Below are 20,080 nucleotides of genomic sequence, written 5' to 3'. Positions count from 1 at the left end.
AATGCCCCAAACATGGACAAGCGGAGTGATACAAATAGTGAAATACCCCAGTGCTATTCTAAAAACACTGCCTTGCCCCAAAAAAGTAACTTACTTAGTCAGATACTTAAGAGCCTATGACTGGATTGTTATTGCAGTGATTAAGATGTTTCAGCTGGCAACAATTCTTTCAAACCTAACTGATGCAGTGTGTAGCTTCTCATTTCTTAAACAAACATGTCGGAAGATGTATCCCGTTTCAGAAGGGGCAAATTATTGGCTTACATCAAGCAAAGAAAAGAATTAAGGAGATCGCTGAAATCACTGGAATTGGGTTAAGAACTGTCCAATGCATTATTAAAACTTAGGTTATTCGTGTGTGCATAATGACATCAAATGAATAAAAAACACACAAATAAAGTGACCCGCATTGTGTTCTCCATCATGGGCACGGTTGTGATAACACAAGTTGATGATGGAAATGCACCGGGGTTCGACAGTATCTGAAACCAGAAATATTAAGTGGGGGCTCTGGGAATAATCACACACTGATTCGGACCACAGCAAGCGTGCCCATACCACCTTAGGGGCCATTTACACCAAACACGTTTTTGCATTCGTCTGCACTGTTTTTCAGTTGTTTTTAGATGGTGTGTTAAGTTAAAAAGAGTGTTAAAAACATGCCTCGACATACCTGCCTTCTGCTCTTTTCATGGCACTGCGTCTAGCTTTTTGTTTAGTGTTAGGATGTGTTTGGTGTAAACAGCCGCTTAGAATGGGGCTTGTCCATATCGGATTAAAGGACCGGAACTAACTGTTGTATAATTGCATGTAAAACTATTGTCATTTTTATCAATAATTCCTTGGTTAACCTGTGATAGATATCTTAATGTGTCTGACATGTGCTGAAAATAAAACCTGCTGTTGATAGATGATTAACAAAAGTCAATATAATGTCATTGTTGCATGTCTCTTTGTGTGTTTTAATACCTGATGTGATGAATATTAAATGACAACGAATCTCCTCTTTTATGTTCTGATCCATAGACAGAGGGCTCTAGGCTGCAGAGGGAGATGAAGGCATACATAGCAGCTGTGAAAGGTCAACTATTGCAAAACACACATACAAGTACATACTGTGCACATGCTTCCTGAAATCTGAACAGACTTCTCTCTTTATTATGATTGCAGGGATGCAGCAGGCTTCTATGAACTTGACAGAGTCATTACATGAAGTCTATGAGTCTGACTGGCACGGCAAGGATGATGTCATGACCATTGGAAAGGTAACCAGAATTAAAGCTGTCTTTGCTGTGTTGCCTGTGAGTTAAAACTGTAAAACGCTGCAATGCATCCATTATACAAATGGCTTAAAACTGAGAATTGTCAAAATTACATTATATTCAGGCATCTGAAAATCTATGTAATTGCATTTGTAACACAGCATCAAAAGAGCTGCTAAAAGTTAAGAATAAGCCCATCAGGATCCTGCTTATAGTGGTGACAGGATACTGACACCCAGGTTCTGTGATTGTGTTTTCATGTTCGGAGCATGGTGTCTGGGTCCTGACTCTTCAGCCTATAGGTGCATCTTAAAAAATTAGAATATTGTGAACATTTTGGTTTTGCGTAATTTAATAAATAAAGTGGGACTTTCATATATTCTAGATTCATTACACATAAAGTGAAATATGTCAAGCCTTTTTTTGTTTTAATCTTGATGATTACGTCTTACAACTCATGGAAATCAAAAATCCAGGACCTCAAATATTAGAATAAAGAATTTATAATACAGAAATGTCGACCTTCTGAAAAGAATAGACATTATAGACGTTCGCCGGGTACGTCCACATGAACCACCCGCCTCCTGGCACGCTCGCTTGCCACTGGTCAGGCCGCCTCCGCCCTGCATGTCATGGCTCTCCTGCAAGTTCACCAAGCCAATGCACTTAAAGATCTGCACTTGGGTAGTCTTGACCCCGACGTGCTGCAGGAACTGCGCTCTGCCACCAACCTCTCTCTCAGAGCCACGAAGGTCACAGCGCGGGCACTCGGGCAGGCGATGGCCACCCTTGTGGTCCAGGAACGTCACCTGTGGCTAAACCTGGTCAAGATGCGCAACGTTGACAAAGCCCGCTTCCTCAACGCCCCCGTCTCCCAGCTTGGTCTCTTCGGCGACACCATCGATGACATCGCCCAGCAGTAAAGAGGCAGATGGAAGCGATCTCTCACATCATGATGCTGCGCCGCCCCAGAGTAGCCCGCGTCCCGTCAGCCTGCCGAGGGCGTCCCCCTGCAGCTTCATCAAGCAGACAACAGGCAGCTCCGCCTCAACACGGGCCCAGCTCCCAGCCCCAGCGTTGAGCGCCTCACATGCGCCGTACACCCCCTGTCTCCAGGACCACCTCTAGGGCCGGGAAGGCTCCTATGTGCTCCTGAGACAGAAGACACAGGCAGTCAGATGTTCGCTCCGGAGCTGGTACCAAGATAACTCCGTTCCCTGGTGGAGGGCCGGGAGGTAAATCCTTATTTCCCTTATTTTATTCTACCAGGAGATTTTAGAGCACTTCATGCTTCCATCTGCTGACAAGCTTTATGGAGATGCTGATTTCCTTTTCCAGCAGGACTTGGCACCTGCCCACAGTGCCAAAACTACTAGTAACTGGTTTGCCGTCCATGGTATTACTGTGCTTGATTGGCCAGCCAACTCGCCTGACCTGACCATTGAGAATCTATGGGGTATTGTCAAGAGGAAAATGAGAGACACCAGACTCAACAATACAGATGAACTGAAGGCCGCTATCAAAGCAACCTGGGCTTCCATAGCACCTCAGCAGTGCCACAGGCTGATTGCCTCCGTGCCACGCCGCATTGGTGCATTAATTCATGCAAAAGGAGCCAGTAGAGAGAGATTTTCCACGATATGAAATTTTTTTAGATGCATCTGTAGTTCGGTTTCTGTTCTGGGTCGGGATCTGAACACTAATGCTCCATATCTTGTCTTTAGTGTGTGCATGGCTTCAGTGTCAGTCCTCTTGCCATGCGCTCTTCTGTCAGTCTTGTGTGTTGTGTGAGTGCACATGGTATTGTTTGGTCCTTCATCACCATGCGCACTTGTGTCTGTTGTAGTCTGGTGTGTTAGGACACAATGTGTTTGTCTGCCATGTGCTTTCCTGATCCCACCTCCTCATTACCCACATCCCTCTTCCTCGTTTAGACCTTGTTTTGCTAACTGCCTTCACCTTTTCCTCATGTGCTTTGCCTCTATATATTGTGCAATCTTCCCTCTTGTATTTGTCAGATCGTTTTGTGAGTTTGTTGGTTTGTTTTTTGTTCCAGTCATGATCCTGTTTCTGGTCGGTTCCTGTTAATATATTTTTCTTGGTTTATGTTTGATTGGATTAGGAGCTACTTTTAGCCTTAAAGGGATAATGCACCCAAAAATGAAAATTCTCTCATCATTTACGTAGGCTCATGCCATCCCAGATGTGTATGTCTTTCTTCTGCAGAACACAAACAAAGATTTTTTTTAAAATATCTGAACTCTGTAGGTCCATACAATGCAAGTGAAGGGTGTCCAGACCTTTGAAGCTCAAAAAATCACATAAAAGCAACATAAAAGTAATCCATTAGATGGTTAAGTGGTTAAATCCTAAAAATCTTTGTGTTGTGCAGAATACATTCATACATATCTGGGATGGCATGAAAGTGAACAAGCAAGAGGTTTTCACAGTACACAAACAAGTCAGTTGAGGGATTTGTACTCAGTACCTGAGCAAGAGCTAAAATACTGTATCTTGTAAGAAAAAGGGGGTCAAATCACTTAGACGTTATGACTCTTTTATGAAGCATGTGCATTTCATAGACAACTTACAGGATAGATTCAGAAGGGGGCATGCATACTGGCCCCCATACATGGAATTGAATATCCTCCATTACAGCTTGTATGTGTAATAATATACATCCAATAATGTTCATAATATTCAGAGAAAATAACTTTAAATGGGTGCTTTGGCCTTTTTGCTACTAAAGAGGAATTTAAGCAGATGGGTGTTCATCTAATTTTTGCATTTATTGTAAAGGGAATCATTACTTAGATTAAAAACAGCATGAAAATGAACTTAAATTGATATGCCAGCTTATTTATATGTCTGTCTACCTGAATACAACAAACACAGTCTAAAAACTGTCCCTTTCTACTAAAACAATTTCCTCTTTCTACCTCAATAAAACAGGTAAACCTAATAGGTGAGCATATTAACATTGTTCTATTAATTAACAAATGTATAATATAACATAATACAATATAATTTAATGTAATATAGTATAATATAATGTAATTAATATAATATAAAACAGCACAGAATGAATGTTCCATGGAAATAAATTCATATGAAAATTAGGATGGTTGGATAAACCAAGAAAAAACCAGACCTTAAAGTCTGTCTTTCTATCAACTGGCACATGGATCATATTTTTTGAGGGAGAGACCTATTAATAATGTATAATGACGTATGTCATTTTTAGAATGGGCGTGTGGCAATGACTCAACACGGTCCTTAGAGAATTAATTTAATTTACCCAAGGACTCGTTTTCACGAGTGCTCTTTTTACTGGCAGCTCTCTGAGGGGGAGAAAAATTGATTCAGCTTCCACTATTTGATTTGAAGAGCATCCCCTGTGAATGAGTATGAGCCTAATTCGATTTTAATTTCAGTGCTGCTGAATCATAAATCCAGCACCTATGAAGTCATCTGTTTATGTTGCTAGAGCAGAAGCAGCTGAGCTACAGAATAGCATTTAACATGGGTTATAGATTCTTTCTTTAGCATCGTCTCTTTTTCTTCCTACAATAATCCACAGCTCTGTTTAAGTCAACATGAAATCAAACTTGACCTTTTTTAATGCATGTTTCTGGTGTTATTGTAAATGACTCATCTGTGCACATTCCAAATAAAAAAAAATATTATTTGTAATCTTTAGTCACTTCCTCTGAAACAACCTTCCTTTTCTACTGACATAATTTGGGCTGTACTGTCTATTGTATAATGTCATCCAACAGCCAAATTGCAATTAAGTTTTGGCTATTGGTTTAATCAAACTTGCATTCAGGTCTAGCTCAATTCTGGTATAGATCTTTTTAGATCTAATCAATTTCCGACGGATAAAGTCATGTCCTACATTTTTTTTCCTGTTGAATATCCAGATTCACTTTGAAATACATACAATTATTGAAGTAAAATGGGTTACGAACAGTGTTTCACATTGACTTTAAAGGAATAGTTCATCCAAAAATGAAATTTTCTGCCATCACGAATCCTCGTGTTGTTCCAAACCCATATCACTTTCTGTCATTCTCTGGAACGCAAAAGGAGATGTTTGGTAGAATGTGGGCCTCAGTCACCATTCACTTTCATTGTATGGAAAAAAGATGCAATGAAATTGAGTGATGACTGATGTTAACTTTCTGCCTATGGAAAAATGAAAGTCAGACGTGTTTGAGTAAATGATGACAGAAAATTATGAACTATCCTTTTAAGTCGTGTTGTCGAAGGCACTCAGTTAATCTAATTGATGGCTGTCCTGTCTCCTCTTTAGAACTGTGATGTTCTGTGGGAGGACTTCCATCAGAAGCTAGTGGACTCCACACTCGACACATTGGAAACATATTTGACACAGTTCCCAGATCTCAAGGTGACAATGACATTTTACTCCTATTTCATTGTTTTAAAAGGATGGATTGTTCATATTTTGCCTCTTATCAGCCAAAATGTTTAAACTGATATATGTGCCAGCCCAGTGCTGTAAATAACTGCAAAATGTATTTGATTAAAGGGTAACCTTAGTAACCACAAGTGTTTTTTCCTCCATCAAGGTGCGTGTAGCGAAGAGAAGCAGGAAGTTAATTGACTATGACAGTGCAAGGCACCATCTTGAGACCCTTCAGACTTCAACCATGAGGAATGAGAAAAAAATAGCGAAAGTATATTGCTCTTCTCTGTTTAAACTTATCTGTGTTGTGATTGCATTTATTTATCATTGCAATGTTCTGAACAGGGCTGTAACCATCAAAGAGATTGAGGGGGATGCACCTACCCACATATATTATCTTTGTCACGAACCCCGCTCCCTTGCTCCGCCCCCTCGAGCTTCCACGCTCGTTCCACCCCCTCGAGCTTCCACGCTCGTTCCGCCCCCTCGAGCTCGCACGCTCTTTTTGCTCGCTCGAGCCCTCACGCCCACTTTGCTCCTACTCGCTCACATGCTCGTAGGCTATCTCCCTTCCTTGAGTTTCTCACGCGTTTCCAATCCCCCAGAACATTATGACCACCTGCACTCGCGTCATCTGCACTCCTGCACATTAGTTTCACCTGCACTCGTCTCATCACCTGTCATGGTTTACACCTGCACCTGCCCCTATATATATCACTACCCTTTCGTCTCACGGTGGTTGGTTATTGTATTTAGTTTCCAGTGTCTTTGCCCCCGCTAGTCTCGTCTAGTTTTGACCTCCTCTCGTTCACCTCTTAGCTTGCCAGCTCCCCTTGTTCCCCTGTCTTTTGCTCCCACTTGTTATTCTTATTCTGATTACCCCGGCTTTGACCCCTACACTCTCGTTGACCACTCTCTCCTGGATTTTCCCCTTTACCCTATCTTGATTCCCCGGCTTCGATTTAACGCTCACCCTGACCATTCTTCACTGGATTTGCCCTGTTTTTGTACTGTCGCCTGCTTTGTTGGAATAAAGCAGTTTTCTCCGACATTGTGACTGTCTCGTCTTGTGTTTGTGTGTGCGGGTTACAAAATAACCAGCCTCACCGAAGACAGTCACAATGCGTCGCGCTGAGGATTCGCGCAGCTCACTAGAGCGGAGGAACACGTCACATTCAGCACGAGGAGCTACGGTGTGGAAACATGAACAAGGGCAGCAGGTATGTTCTATGTCTGAAATTTTTCACCCTGTTTCACCTGTGTCTGCCCCTGAGCCCGTTGATGCTTTCCATGCATCCGCGAGCGCCGTATGCTCTCCATTCCCGGAGAGGTTTTATGGCTCATCGGACGCGAACCAAGGGTTTTCCGTGCAAGGCAGCGGTTATGTAACTCATAACCCCGTCCTTGACATTATGGAGCCAGCGGCCCGACTCTTGGGTTTGCGCCAGGGGAGCCAACCCTTGGAGGCTTATATTATGGATTTTTGTGCCCTGGCGTACCAGGTGAATTTTGATGAGGTGGCTCTGAAAGACATTTTTCAATTTGGACTGAATGAGCCAGCCTCATCATTCATGCCTGGTGGTCGCTGCTCTCTCAACCTGGCTCAGTTTATTGACCTCGCCCTACTGTACGCTGGTTCCTCGTTTACTGTGGGGGAGGCAGAAACTGAACCAGCGTTCCATACCACGGCCCCCGTCTTGAAGCCTACCACAGCCCCCGTCTTGAAGCCTACCACGGCCCCCATCTTGAAGCCTTACACGGCCCTAGTCCCGAAGCCTGTCACGGCCCTAGTCCCGAAGCCTGTCGCGGCCCTAGTCCCGAAGCCTGTTGCGGCCCTAGTCCCGAAGCCTGACACGGCCCTAGCCCCGAAGCCTTACACGGCACTAGCCCCGAAGCCTGACACGGCCCTAGCCCCGAAGCCTGACACGGCCCTAGCCCCGAGGCCTGTCACGGCCCCAGTCCCGAAGCCTGACACGGCCCCAGTCCCGAAGCCTGTCACGGCCCCAGTCCCGAAGCCTGTCACGGCCCCAGTCTCGAAGCCTGGCACGGCCAGCGAGTCAACGCCCATGCCTGCCACGGCCAGAGAGTCAGCGCCCATGCCCGCCACGGCCAACGAGCCAGCGCCCATGCCCGCCACGGTCGGCGAGCCAGCGCCTGTAGCCTCGACCGTCCCCATGGCCACGTCCCCTGTTGGCCGAGGACGCAAGAGAAGGAAGAGGGCCCCTTCTCCCCAGTCTCGTCTTGTGCTCAAGACCGCAGAGGTTCCCTCAGAGTCTTCCACAGCTCTACCGACCTCTGCTCTGCCCCCAGAGTCTTCCACAGCTCTGCCGGGTTCTGCTCCGCCCCCAGAGTCTTCCACGGCTCTGCCGGGTTCTGCTCCGTCCCAGAGTCTTCCACGGCTCTGCCGGGCTCTGCTCTGCTCCCAGAGTCTTCCACGGCTCTGCCGGGCTCTGCTCCGCCCCCAGAGTCTTCCACGGCTCTGCCGGGCTCTGCTCCGCCCCCAGAGTCTTCCACGGCTCTGCCGGGCTCTGCTCCGCACCCAGAGTCTTCCACGGCTCTGCCGGGCTCTGCTCCGCCCCCAGAGTCTTCCATGGCTCTGCCGGGCTCTGCTCCTCCCCCAGAGTCTTCAACGGCTCTGCCAGCCTCTGCTCCACTCTCAGAGTCTTCCACGGCTCTGCCAGCCTCTGCTCGCCCCTCAGAGCCCTCGCGGCCTCCGCCTCTCGAGTCTCCCAAGGCTCCTCCTCCCAAGCCTCCCAGGGCTCCTCTCAAGCCTCCCAGGGCTCTTCCTCTCGAGCCTCCTAAGGCTCCTCCTCTCGAGCCTCCCAGAGCTCTACCTCCCAAGCCCCCCAGGGTTCTGCCTTTCAAGTCTCTCGAGCCTCCCAGAGCCGCCTCTCAGGGCTTCTCCTCCAGAGTCTTTCAAGGCTCCTCCTCCCAAGCCTCCCAGGGCTGCGTCTTCTCGAGCCTTCCAAGGCTCCTCCTCCCAAGCCTCCCAGGGCTCCTCCTCTCCGAGCCTCTCAGGGCTTCTCCTCTCCGAGTCTTTCAGGGCTCCCCTCCCAAGCCTCTCAGGGCTTCTCCTCTCGAGTCTTTCAGGGCTCCCCCTCCCAAGCCTCTCAGGGCTTCTCCTCTCGAGTCTCTCAGGGCTCCTCCCCCCCTCAAGCCTCTCAGGGCTTCCCCTCTCGAGTCTTTCAGGGCTCCTCCTCCCCTCAAGCCTCTCAGGGCTCCGTCCCTCGAGTCTTTCATGGCTCCACCCCTCGAGCCTCTCAGGGCTCCGCCCCTCAAGTCTTTCATGGCTGCACCCCTTAAGCCTCTCACGGCTTCGCCTCTCGAGTCTCTCAGGGCTCCTCCTCCCCTCGAGCCTCTCAGGGCTCCGTCCCTCGAGTCTTTCATGGCTCCACCCCTCAAGCCTCTCATGGCTTCGCCTCTCGAGTCTCTCAGGGCTCCTCCCCCTCTCAAGCCTCTCAGGGCTTCCCCTCTCAAGTCTCTCAGGGCTCCTCCTCCCCTCAAGCCTCTCAGGGCTTCTCCTCTCGAGTCTTTCAGGGCTCCACCCCCTTCCAAGCCTCTCAGGGCTTCGTCTCTCGAGTCTTCCAGGGCCCCACCTCTAGAGCCTCTCGAGTCTTCCACGACCTTTTTCCCCGAGCTTCTCACGGCTCTACTCCCAGAGACTCCAGAGCTCCCTATGGCTCCGCCTCCCGAGCCTCCCACGGCTCCACCTCCCGAGCCCCTCACGGCTCTGCTCCCAAAGACTCCAGAGCTTTCTATGGCTCTGCCTCTCGGGCCTCCTACGGCTCTACCCCCCGAGACTACAGAGCCTGCCAGATCGTCGCCTCAGGGACCTCCCACGGCGCCACCTCCATTGGCTCCACCTCCTGAGCCTTCCAGGCCTTCCCCCCTAAAGCCTCCGTCGGCTTCACCTCCAGAGCCTTTCAGGCCTTCGCCCCTAAAGCCTCCTTCGGCTCCACCTCCAGAGCCTTCCAGAACCCCACCTCCAGAGCCGCCTACAGTGCCGCCTCTGACGGCACCGCCTTTCACGGCTCAGCCCGGACTTCCTGACCCGCTCCCTGTCCTGTGGCCTCTTCCCTGGCCTCCGGACCCTATTCCTGTCCGGTGGTCACCTTCCAGACCCCCGGACCCAGTCCCTGTCCTCCAGTTGCCTTCCAGACCCCCTGACCCTGTCTCTGCCCTAACGGCTGCCCCCTAGATCTCCCGACCACCCACCTGTCCGCTATGTTCCCCAGACCTTGCCTTGATACTGCCCATTGACCCCATGGACTGTCTCATTTCCCTCTGTGCCCCTTGGACTGCCCTCAATTTTGTTTGTGTGTTTTGTGGGTTGTCTGTTCAGGGTTTTTTGTTTGTTGGGTTCGTCCAGCACCACTTCCTCGCAACCGAGCGCGGCCGTCAGGAGCCGTCCGTTTTAGAGGGGGGAGTACTGTCACGAACCCCGCTCCCTAGGCTCCGCCCCCTCGAGCTTCCAAGCTCGTTCTGCCCCCTCGAGCTTCCACGCTCGTTCCGCCCCCTCGAGCTTGCACGCTCTTTTTGCTCGCTCGAGCCCTCGCCCACTTTGCTCCTACTCGCTCACATGCTCGTAGGCTATCTCCCTTCCTCGAGTTTCTCACGCTTTTCCAATTCCCCAGAACATTATGACCACCTGCACTCGCGTCATCTGCACTCCTGCACATTAGTTTCACCTGCACTCGTCTCATCACCTGTCATGGTTTACACCTGCACTTGCCCCTATATATATCACTACCCTTTCGTCTCACGGTGGTTGGTTATTGTATTTAGTTTCCCGTGTCTTTGCCCCCGCTAGTCTCGTCTAGTTTTGACCTCCTCTCGTTCACCTCTTAGCTTGCCAGCTCCCCTTGTTCCCCTGTCTTTTGCTCCCACTTGTTATTCTTATTCTGATTACCCCGGCTTTGACCCCCTACGCTCTCGTTGACCACTCTCTCCTGGATTTGTCCCTTTACCCTATCTTGATTCCCCGGCTTCGATTTAACACTCACCCTGACCATTCTTCACTGGATTTGCCCTGTTTTTGTACTGTCGCCTGCTTTGTTGGAATAAAGCAGTTTTCTCCGACATTGTGACTGTCTCGTCTTGTGTTTGTGTGTGCGGGTTACAATCTTATTATTTAGATTAGCAGTCAATCAAAATGGCTTTTTCAATTGACAATTCTTAATTTTATACATGGTCCCTCCCAACCTTGAATATTTGGTTGCATCCCTGGTTTTGAATGGAATTTATGATTGCTGAAACCTCTATTAATGTGGCATGCTGTGATCTGAGCAGATGCTTGAACGTATATGCCATATGTCTGTGCCCTTAGGCAGAGGAAGACTTGAAAAAGGCACAAAGGGTTTTTGATGATCTCAATGTTGGCCTGCAGGATGAGCTGCCCACACTCTGGGACAAGTGAGACATTATGACTGAATGTTACTGTAATCTGGATTTAAGGGTAGACATTTTTCACTAAATGAAGAGCATTTAAAGAATCTGTCAATATTTAAGACAATTCTCTTTTCTTGCTGGCTCATTATCTGTATATGTTAAAAGAATAGTTCACTTTCTTCTGTAGAACACAAACAAAGATTTTTAGAAGAACATCTCAGCTCTGTAGGTCCTGCAATGCAAGTGAATGGTGCCCAGTTCTTTAAAATCTTAAGAAAAACCCATAAATGCTACTTAAAGTTGAAACATAAGACTCCAGTGGTTAAATCTATGTCTTTAGAAGCAATATGATAGCTGTGTGTGAGAAAAGGATCAATATTTAAGTCCTATTTAGTATAAATCTCAACTTTCACTTTCAAATTATTTCACATTTTTTAAAGTGAAGGTGGAGATTTAGGGTAAAAAAGGACATACATATTGATCTGTTACTCATCAACACCTATTATATCGATTTTTGGAGCTTCAAATGTCTGGTCGCTATTCACTTGCATTGTAAGGACCAACAGAGCTAAGATATTCTTCTAAAAATATTTTTTTGTGTTCTGCAGAAGAAAGAAAGTCACACACATCTGGGATGGCATGAGGGTGAGTAAGTGATGAGAGAATTTTCATTTTTGGGTGAACTATTCCTTTAAGGTACATTTGTTACAGTCAGATCACTAGATCTGCAAATTGAATTTATTTAGGAAAACATTTACAGTAATTACAAGAGTAAACAATGCTTAATGTTATAATTGCTATGAGAGGCAATCAAACACTTTAGATATCATACAGTGAAGAATATAGAGAGAGAGAGGTCACGTTTTGACCCTTTGTTCACGTTTACCAGGGTTCAGCATTATACTGTATATTATAAGACTAGATCAATAATTATCTGTCAATGGCTTACATAACTGAACCCTTGCTGTATCATGCCCAAAATAATTATTGTACAGGAGGAGGGGTGACAGAAGTATTTTCAGCCTGGTGCCCTGACCATAGCTCTGGCCAATAATATTGATTTAATTTGACCGATGGACTTCCTGGAATGTACAATTATATCCCAGTATTCCAGTTTTATCCATTAGTTACACAGTATGCTCACTGAGAACATTCACGCCACTACTGCTGTTAAATAGAAAAGGTAAGGTGTTGTATTTTATTAACACTTTCATGTGAAATGGGATATGCTTCACTGTTCCAAGCAGAGATTTTAGCAAAGACTGAGTGCTATTTGTCGTGCTGCAGAAAAACTTGTTATGGATGCTTTTTCATGTTGCAAGGATGAGAAGTAGATTGTTTGACTGGAGCTAATCGGGATGTATAAAGGAAAGGAATGTGAACTAAGTGGAATTAAAATAGAGATATCAATGTATGGTTCATGGGTTAAAGAGAAGTGTAGTTTTTGTAATATTGATTGAATTTAAAGTGCATTGCTTAGAATTCGGGCAATGTTGATGATAATAACAAGTTGGATTTGATATATGTGGTTGGTAGCATGAAATAAGTAGCTAGAGTTTACATAAATTAGCAGTATAATGGAACACAGTTAAAGGAATGTTCTGAGTTCAATACAAGTTAAGCTCAGTCGACAGCATTTTGACTTACAATGGAATGAGACCAATCAGTAAACATTAAAATACTCACTGTTTCAAAAGTATAGCCACAAGATGTAAACCATATGCGTTAACATGATTTTAGCATGATAAAATCGCTTACTAACCTTTTTTGTGTAAAACTATATCCAATTTTACAACTTTGTTGCCATGACAACGTAATGCCATAAACCTAAAAACAACCATAAAAACAACAATTTAAACAACTTTACAGCTCAAATAATAAATTACATTTAACAGAAGATTTCACATGTTTTTATAAAATGTATAAGCTTCACATTTCTGCTTTTGAACCCTCCAAAAATTGGCCCCATTCACTTCCATTGTAAGTGCCTCACTGTAACCTAAATATTAGCTTAAATATTAACTAAAGAGTCTAAATTAATTTTTGTTGTAATCAACATTATGCCACAAATGCTGTTGATTGAGCTTAAATTGTATTGAACCCAGAATATTGCTTGAAGACTCTGCATTTGCAGTATGTAGGTGTATGGTGTCTTGAATTAGTTTATTTAGAGCACCAATGGTTTTTCCATAGTAACCGAATATGCAATAATTTACATTTTGTAAAAATTTGTAATTTTGCAGTGCAAAGCAATTTGTACTGTCCATTGATATGTGTTCTTCAATAGTATGCTTAGTGTTGTTGTCAACAGTATGTTGCATGTAACACAAGTAATGTAGAATCAGCTGTATGTGAAATGAAATATGAAATATGCTCTGGCAAGCAGTATGCTCCCTGGAGCAGCAGGCTAGTTACATAATCCATCCATTCAGAAGCTTCCTCTCTCTGCCAGGCCCTCCAGCCGCTCTCATTTCAGTTCAACACAAAAAGAAAGATGACTGTCATTTATGACACTTTAGATTTGTACTATGTGTGCTTTTAGGGTGGTACATAAATACTGTATACTAGCACGTACTATGGATTGACTAAAATATATTATAGGATGGAGGAGAGACTATTATACAGGCCCAGGCCATAACCACTATGGGTATTTAGGGGTAGAAATCGCTCCTCCAATATTTAAATTGTGCATGACTTATATGGGCTTGTCAATAGTTGATTCTTAAATTATTACAGTCACCCTCCCCCTCCCAAAATCCAGAATATGTGGTCACATCCATGTGTAGATATGATGTCCCCAATTCTTTTGTTTATTAAGGATTAACAGAGCTTAATATCAAGCAGTTGGATTAATGTTTGAGGCCAGAGGTTTGATTTAGTGCATAAAATTTGACTTCTGCACCTTTGCACCACTGTGGTGTAATTGTCATACATTCTGGACATACTGACAAATGTTAAGATTACATGATATAAATCATAAATCTGAATTTAGTCTTTAAAAAAAATCCCTTTCAAACAACACAGAATTTTTTTTTTTATCAGGTAATCTAAAAATCACATAGAAATAGTGCCTTAAGATAACAATTGCATGTTTCCACTTTTTGCCGTGAACGTTTGAGGTTTCTGTCTGTTTGAATGGGAACAATTATCCCATACACTATTGTTTGTTTTGCTTTAGTGTACAGGAAAAAAAAAATGGGGAAAAAAAATTATTATCACAATCAATGGCTTTTCTGCTTGGAAGATGTCCAGATGCTTTTTCAACTTGCTCTTTGTGCAATTTGAATCAATGTTCTTCTCCTCTCCTCTTTGCAGTCGGGTGGGGTTCTATATAAGCACCTTCAAGAATGTCTCTGGCCTGGAAGCCAGATTCCACAGGGAGATCTCTTTTGTGAGTCAGTTTAACTTCTAAACCTTTTTAAGCTCTTAAACATGATGCTTCTCCCAAATGTAATACATTATTAAGAACTGGATGCTCAGGAAACATAGTAAATGTTCCATGTGAGTCATGCTTGTTTCTAGTCACTAAGCGAGCAACCAGCGATTGGCATCCTGGGTGGGAACAGTGCCTGCTATATGTGGGTGTTAAAGGAAGTCGCAAACTGCTGTGTTTTTAAGGATGATTTATCAGTTTCACATTTTACATACTAAGATTTTTCATATTACGAGCTGTGTTTCTGATCCAGGGAGTCTGAAAAGCTTTGGCTTTCATGCCTCATCTGAATCTAATTTTCTAGTCAAGCTGCTCAGCTCTGCTGCAGCTATTACTCATGAAAAACAGACAACTTTATATTTGTATGTGCTTTCTGAATCACAGTAGAAACACTAATGAACCATTGAGAGATATTTGTGTGCTGATTTATTTCCTTCCCAATGCAGTGCATCTGCTTGAAATCTCATTCAAATGTGCAAATGTGGCAGAGCAACTTTTTAAAAAAGCTTTGTCTGTCCTTCATTAAAGTAACTCTTTGAAATTCCCATCTTTTTAGATGTGTGTGCGGAATATTGAGCTTCATGGTGCACTGCTTACATATTCCTGTCTAAATTAATGCGTACTATGGGCATGTTTTGATATTTTGGTTCATGTAGGTTAAAATTAAAACAACTTTATTTTGGTAGGCAAGTATTCCAGCCCTTATTTATCTAGTGTTGAAGATGTTTGGAGCCACACAATCACTGGACAGTTCATCTGTCACTCATACAGCTTCTATGTCCATACAGATGATTATAATGTTGTAGCATGGGACTCTCCATGGTATAATGTGCTCATTATTAGACACAGCATGTGGCCATCAGTGAGCATCAGTGCATGTTCAGTAAATAATTCTATAGCCAGAAGGGTGATACAATGCTGTTCAGCACAGAAGCTACTGCAAATGTCTATTTTATTTGTGTTTGTGTGATCAGCACAGAGGTACAGTAAAGTATTTTTGTACTGTTATAAAGAGTTTAAGCCATCCCTAATTTTATTCTGCCTTATGCTGGACTACTGTTAAATAATAATAACTATCTGTTTGCATTTCCCTTTTCAGAATTGTTTCTCATGTGAAGAAAAGAGCTTTTTCATTTTTTATCTGTATGCCATTAATTGAGAATTTTGAAAATTATCTACAAATACTGGACATATTTCTTGTAATAAATGTTGCAATGTACAAAGGAAGGACCGTTTGATAGGAAAATTCAATTTTGAAAATAATAATTGCAAAAAGAAACTTTTCGGATATCTTCTCTTCTTTCATCCTTTGCTGCAATTAACTGTGATGTGATTGTTTCTTTTTTATAGTGGGATAAAAAAAATAAAAAATTAGTTTAGGGTTTCAATTGATGAATCCATGGCAGTACAAAAGAAAATTAAAAAATAAATCCAGAAAACCTTTATCAAATCTGAGCACTGAGCTTCACTTTGTATGATAAATTGTTAGGTTTTACTTTGTGTCAGTTACAGTGGTGTCAATATGAACTTTTAATAAAATGACATGACAATAATGGAACTATTAGCAGGAGCAAAAACATATAGAGTAGCACCACAGTATACCTAAATGTTGAAGTAAATTGCTGGCAATTGCAATTAATTGCTATGCTATATATTGTAGTTCTCTTCATGGTTGTTTTTTCCCTCTATTTCTAATTTTTTCCTCTGTTGTGGATCCAGCTTTGTCACAAGCTGTATGAAGTGATGAATAAGCTTGCTGAGCAGCACTCCGACAAAATGTTCACTATTCAAGGAGCACCCAGGTATGTTTTTGACATTAATCTCCATGCAGAATGCAGCATTTTCACTGATAGAAAATATCAAACATTTAAATAGTTTGGCTTTGTTTGTTTTCTTCCTGTTTCAGAGTGAAACGTCAAGTTGGGGTAGAATTGACAATTATGTGTAGACAAAGCACACTGGAGATTTATTTCCTCTAAACTGTTTTTAGGGAACAAAGGAAAATAATTGCTTCTGTGAAAGAATACTTTTTGGGAAGTACAAGTTCTGTGCATGTAGACAAACAGGATTCATAGTGCAGAGGACTAACCCCATACTGTAGTTCATCAGCACAGTGCTTGAAGCAAATTATGTTGGTTTATAGTTGTGATGTGGTTTGTAGATCTTAAGGAGTGGTCACATAGCACTTTGCGCTGCATTCACTCCCATTCTAACACATTCAAATGCAGCTGACCCTAAATGCAAGCTCATGCGAAGAAATTTCGAACAACGCTGCGAACCAAAGTTCAAGCATGGTGAACTCTGAACAGTGAATTTGTATGACGAGAGGACCAGTGACCAATAGAGGATCGAAACGTCACACGCTTACCTCTTTGCTCAATACAGAGAATACATATTTTAAAGCTGCATATTTTTATTGTTGCAGGAAAGTGAGTAGACAACATATTTACAATTTGTGATGCATTTTTTAGTCCCCCTGCATGACATCATATCCTGGTCCACTGCGTTGTATGAAAAAAATTTGCATGCACAAAGCCTAGTGTGACCGCCCCTTTATGTAGGTGTCAATACCTTTTAGTTGCAATTATGTTGAAACTTGTTTCACCCTTGCTTGTAATTTATGGAGAAAAAAAGCTGATTGTAATTCACAGATTTATTTTACACATAAAAGCAAAAAAACAAAAAAGGACACACACATTCACACGTGCGTGCACACACAAAATATATATTTTTTGCCCATAATAAGGAATTTTCCTAACATAAGAGCAATTTAAGCTTGGTATCACCTGAATATAAAGCATGTTGTTGCAATTTTTGCTGTTTTGAGTTTACAAACAATATATTGACATATAAAGCCACATTTTGTAATGTCTCTTTAATATTTTTCTTTTCTGCCACAATAATGTAGTGCCTTTGAATGATCTTCTTTTGGGGGATTTTCTAATCAAATATTGATATATGCGAATGGTAATTGATTTGATCAATATATTGGCATGTCATGTAATTAATTTGATTAAAAAAAGAATTGATTGACAGTCCTACTTTTTAGTGATTCTTCATTAAACTTTACAGAAACTTTAAACATCCAATACTGTCCCATTTGCTGCCTCTTTGACTTAGAGTTCACCATTACAGCCAGTTATTAGCTTCAAAGTTAAAAAAGATGAATGTGCTGAGCTGATTGTGGTAGACATGATCCGTTGCCAAACTCAATCTCTTAAACGAGTCACATAGCACAGGGTGTGCCTGTGGATTGCAGGCTAACCTTTTTACAAATCCTCACTGAGGGCTCTGATCTTGTGGAAAATAACATAACAAAAAAAATCAAGCCACAATCAATCAAGATTCAAAAATGTGTTCTTTGTGGTGATGTTGTTTTTTGTGTTGACAGTGACTCGGGACCACTCCGATTAGCCAGGACCCCCACCCCCCCTGATGATGAAAGCCCAGACAGCAGCCCAGCTGCCAGCCCCAACCACACACTGAGGCCCAGCTCCCCTGGCCGTCCTCGACCTAAATCCCCTTCACAGGTCAGGTTTAAAACACCACCAATACATGACAGTTGTCAGGATTGGCATTGTGCTACACCTATAAACAACAATTGCACAATGTTTGTATGCTTCTTTTTTATGTATTACTAGTGTAATGACAGTAGTCCATAAAGAACCATATGCTGCATTCTTATGAACATGTTTACGCTATTGGTATTCTGTACTATTCTGGATGAAGATGCAAACAGTTAGGAAATTCATAGCTCATTAATGATGTGCAGCACTACAAGATGTAGATACAGCTCTTCCACTTGAGTAGGATAGGCAATTATATGGATAGCAGCTGAAGAGGTCACCAAAGTCTATTGTATTTGTAAAATATGAAGTGTTGCATTGTAATTATTGTATATGGTAGCTCTTACTTGAGCTATTCTTTAATATTTCACATGCTTAATTGTTATGATACACTATCAGTTTAAGATGGGACCTCCAAAACCTCCTCCTCCAAAAGTTACTCCAACCAGGGAGCTGCAACAAGAGCAGATAATTGACCTGTTCGACGGAGGCTTTCCAGAGATCAGTGTTACCTCACCACAGGTGAGTGTACATTCACAGGAGTTTACTTTTTCAGTAAAATGGACAGCTAGGTTAAGAAAAAAATATATTAAGAGTAAAAACATTTTTAAAGTAATATTCAACACTTAATGTTATCTCACATTGAATAGTAATTATGTTTTTTATTTATTCCCCTTGTTTTAGCCAAACGAGAAACCCGGAGAATCTCTCCTGGACTTGGATTTTGATCCATTCAAGCCTGATGCAAATACACCTATTGGGCAGACCCAATCACCCATATCTCAGGTCCTTCTTTACTCTCTGCTATGCTTTATTGCAGGGTTCCTCAATTGATTTTCACCAAGGGCCAAATTCTGCCAACAATACAAAGCCAAGGGCCACCGACCACAATGTTATGACCACAATGTTTGCTCTGTTATTATTATTATTATTATTATTGTTGTTGTTGTTGCTGTTATTTTTGTTTTGTTAAAAGTCACAATATACATATTCAGATTTTTTTTTTAATGTCTCAGTAGTCTTCTATTCAAACAATTCTAAACCTTTTTGTATTCAGACACAGAAAACTAAAGAACTTTGCCTGTTGAATATTAAAAACAAAAAAATCTGGATCTCCATGTCTGCCATGCGAGTCAACTGCTCCTGCTCATCTCCAGACTGGATCTCTTCACTTTCCCTAATTGAAGATTCAATTATTAGGCCTAAATAATTGTATTGTTCTTAATTAGATTTTATGGGGATCAAACTGTAACAGTATTAACTGACATGTACTCAACATTCAATGAGAGATGTGACAGCGACAGGCTGAAGCAATACCTCTGATGTTGCGGCTATATTCTGTTGTAACAATCCCGAGACACTGATCAAGTTGCACACTGGACAGTCTGTTTCTATCCTGGTTTTTGATGATGTTCATTATAGAAAACGATGACTCACAGATGCAAGTGGAGGGGAACATTGAAAGTAGGAACATTGCAATGATTTTGCTGTTCTTCCACTTTTGTCCAAAAGTCGCTCACACTAGCCTCCTTGTGTTGCTCTCTGAGCAAATCAGACTTTGACATTTCCAAAATCTCCAGCTGCAAAGATGCTTCATCTAACGATGAAACCAAGCATTTGGCCTCAGCAGTCCATTGCCCATCTGGCAGGACTGAAAATGGCTGTCTAAGGAAGAGAAGTAGTCCACTTGACAGGTTAAAGCTCTCAAATCGCTCCTTGAAATTCTCTGCCAATCTCGTCACAAAGTCACGCATTAGCGGGTCCTCTCGCATCTGGTGTTTCTCGTGTTGGGTTAACAGCACCTAGCCTGCTTATCAGGCCTCTGTGATGTCCAACCATTGACGGAGCACCATCAGTGACAACTGACACAACTTTGCTTAAATCCAATCCATTCTTTTCAAAGAACTGCATCAGTTCATTAAAAATGGTTTCTCTGAATTCAGCTCTTCAAAGCAGCTCTTCACGGAAAACCTTCCCATCAAAAAATCTGACGAACACTGAC

The 20,080-nt window shown here is 42.9% G+C and overlaps 1 protein-coding gene across 4 annotated transcripts in view; it reads left to right on the top strand.

Moving 5' to 3' along the window:
* Window positions 1-20,080, top strand: part of LOC127649796 (amphiphysin-like) — a 47,945-nt gene that overhangs the window by 10,570 nt on the left and 17,295 nt on the right. For all 4 annotated transcript variants that reach the window (XM_052135039.1, XM_052135041.1, XM_052135040.1 and 1 more), the window contains 10 exons: window positions 1,027-1,081; window positions 1,171-1,265; window positions 5,578-5,673; window positions 5,855-5,962; window positions 11,018-11,103; window positions 14,395-14,470; window positions 16,232-16,314; window positions 17,904-18,042; window positions 18,478-18,600; window positions 18,763-18,864. In XM_052135039.1, the coding sequence (XP_051990999.1) occupies window positions 1,027-1,081; window positions 1,171-1,265; window positions 5,578-5,673; window positions 5,855-5,962; window positions 11,018-11,103; window positions 14,395-14,470; window positions 16,232-16,314; window positions 17,904-18,042; window positions 18,478-18,600; window positions 18,763-18,864 (963 nt within the window). The remainder of the gene's footprint in view (window positions 1-1,026; window positions 1,082-1,170; window positions 1,266-5,577; window positions 5,674-5,854; window positions 5,963-11,017; window positions 11,104-14,394; window positions 14,471-16,231; window positions 16,315-17,903; window positions 18,043-18,477; window positions 18,601-18,762; window positions 18,865-20,080) is intronic.

Source organism: Xyrauchen texanus, chromosome 9 (genome assembly GCF_025860055.1).
Source record: "Xyrauchen texanus isolate HMW12.3.18 chromosome 9, RBS_HiC_50CHRs, whole genome shotgun sequence".
Taxonomy (NCBI): Eukaryota; Metazoa; Chordata; class Actinopteri; order Cypriniformes; family Catostomidae; genus Xyrauchen; species Xyrauchen texanus.
This window is presented reverse-complemented; position numbering and strand designations above follow the sequence as displayed.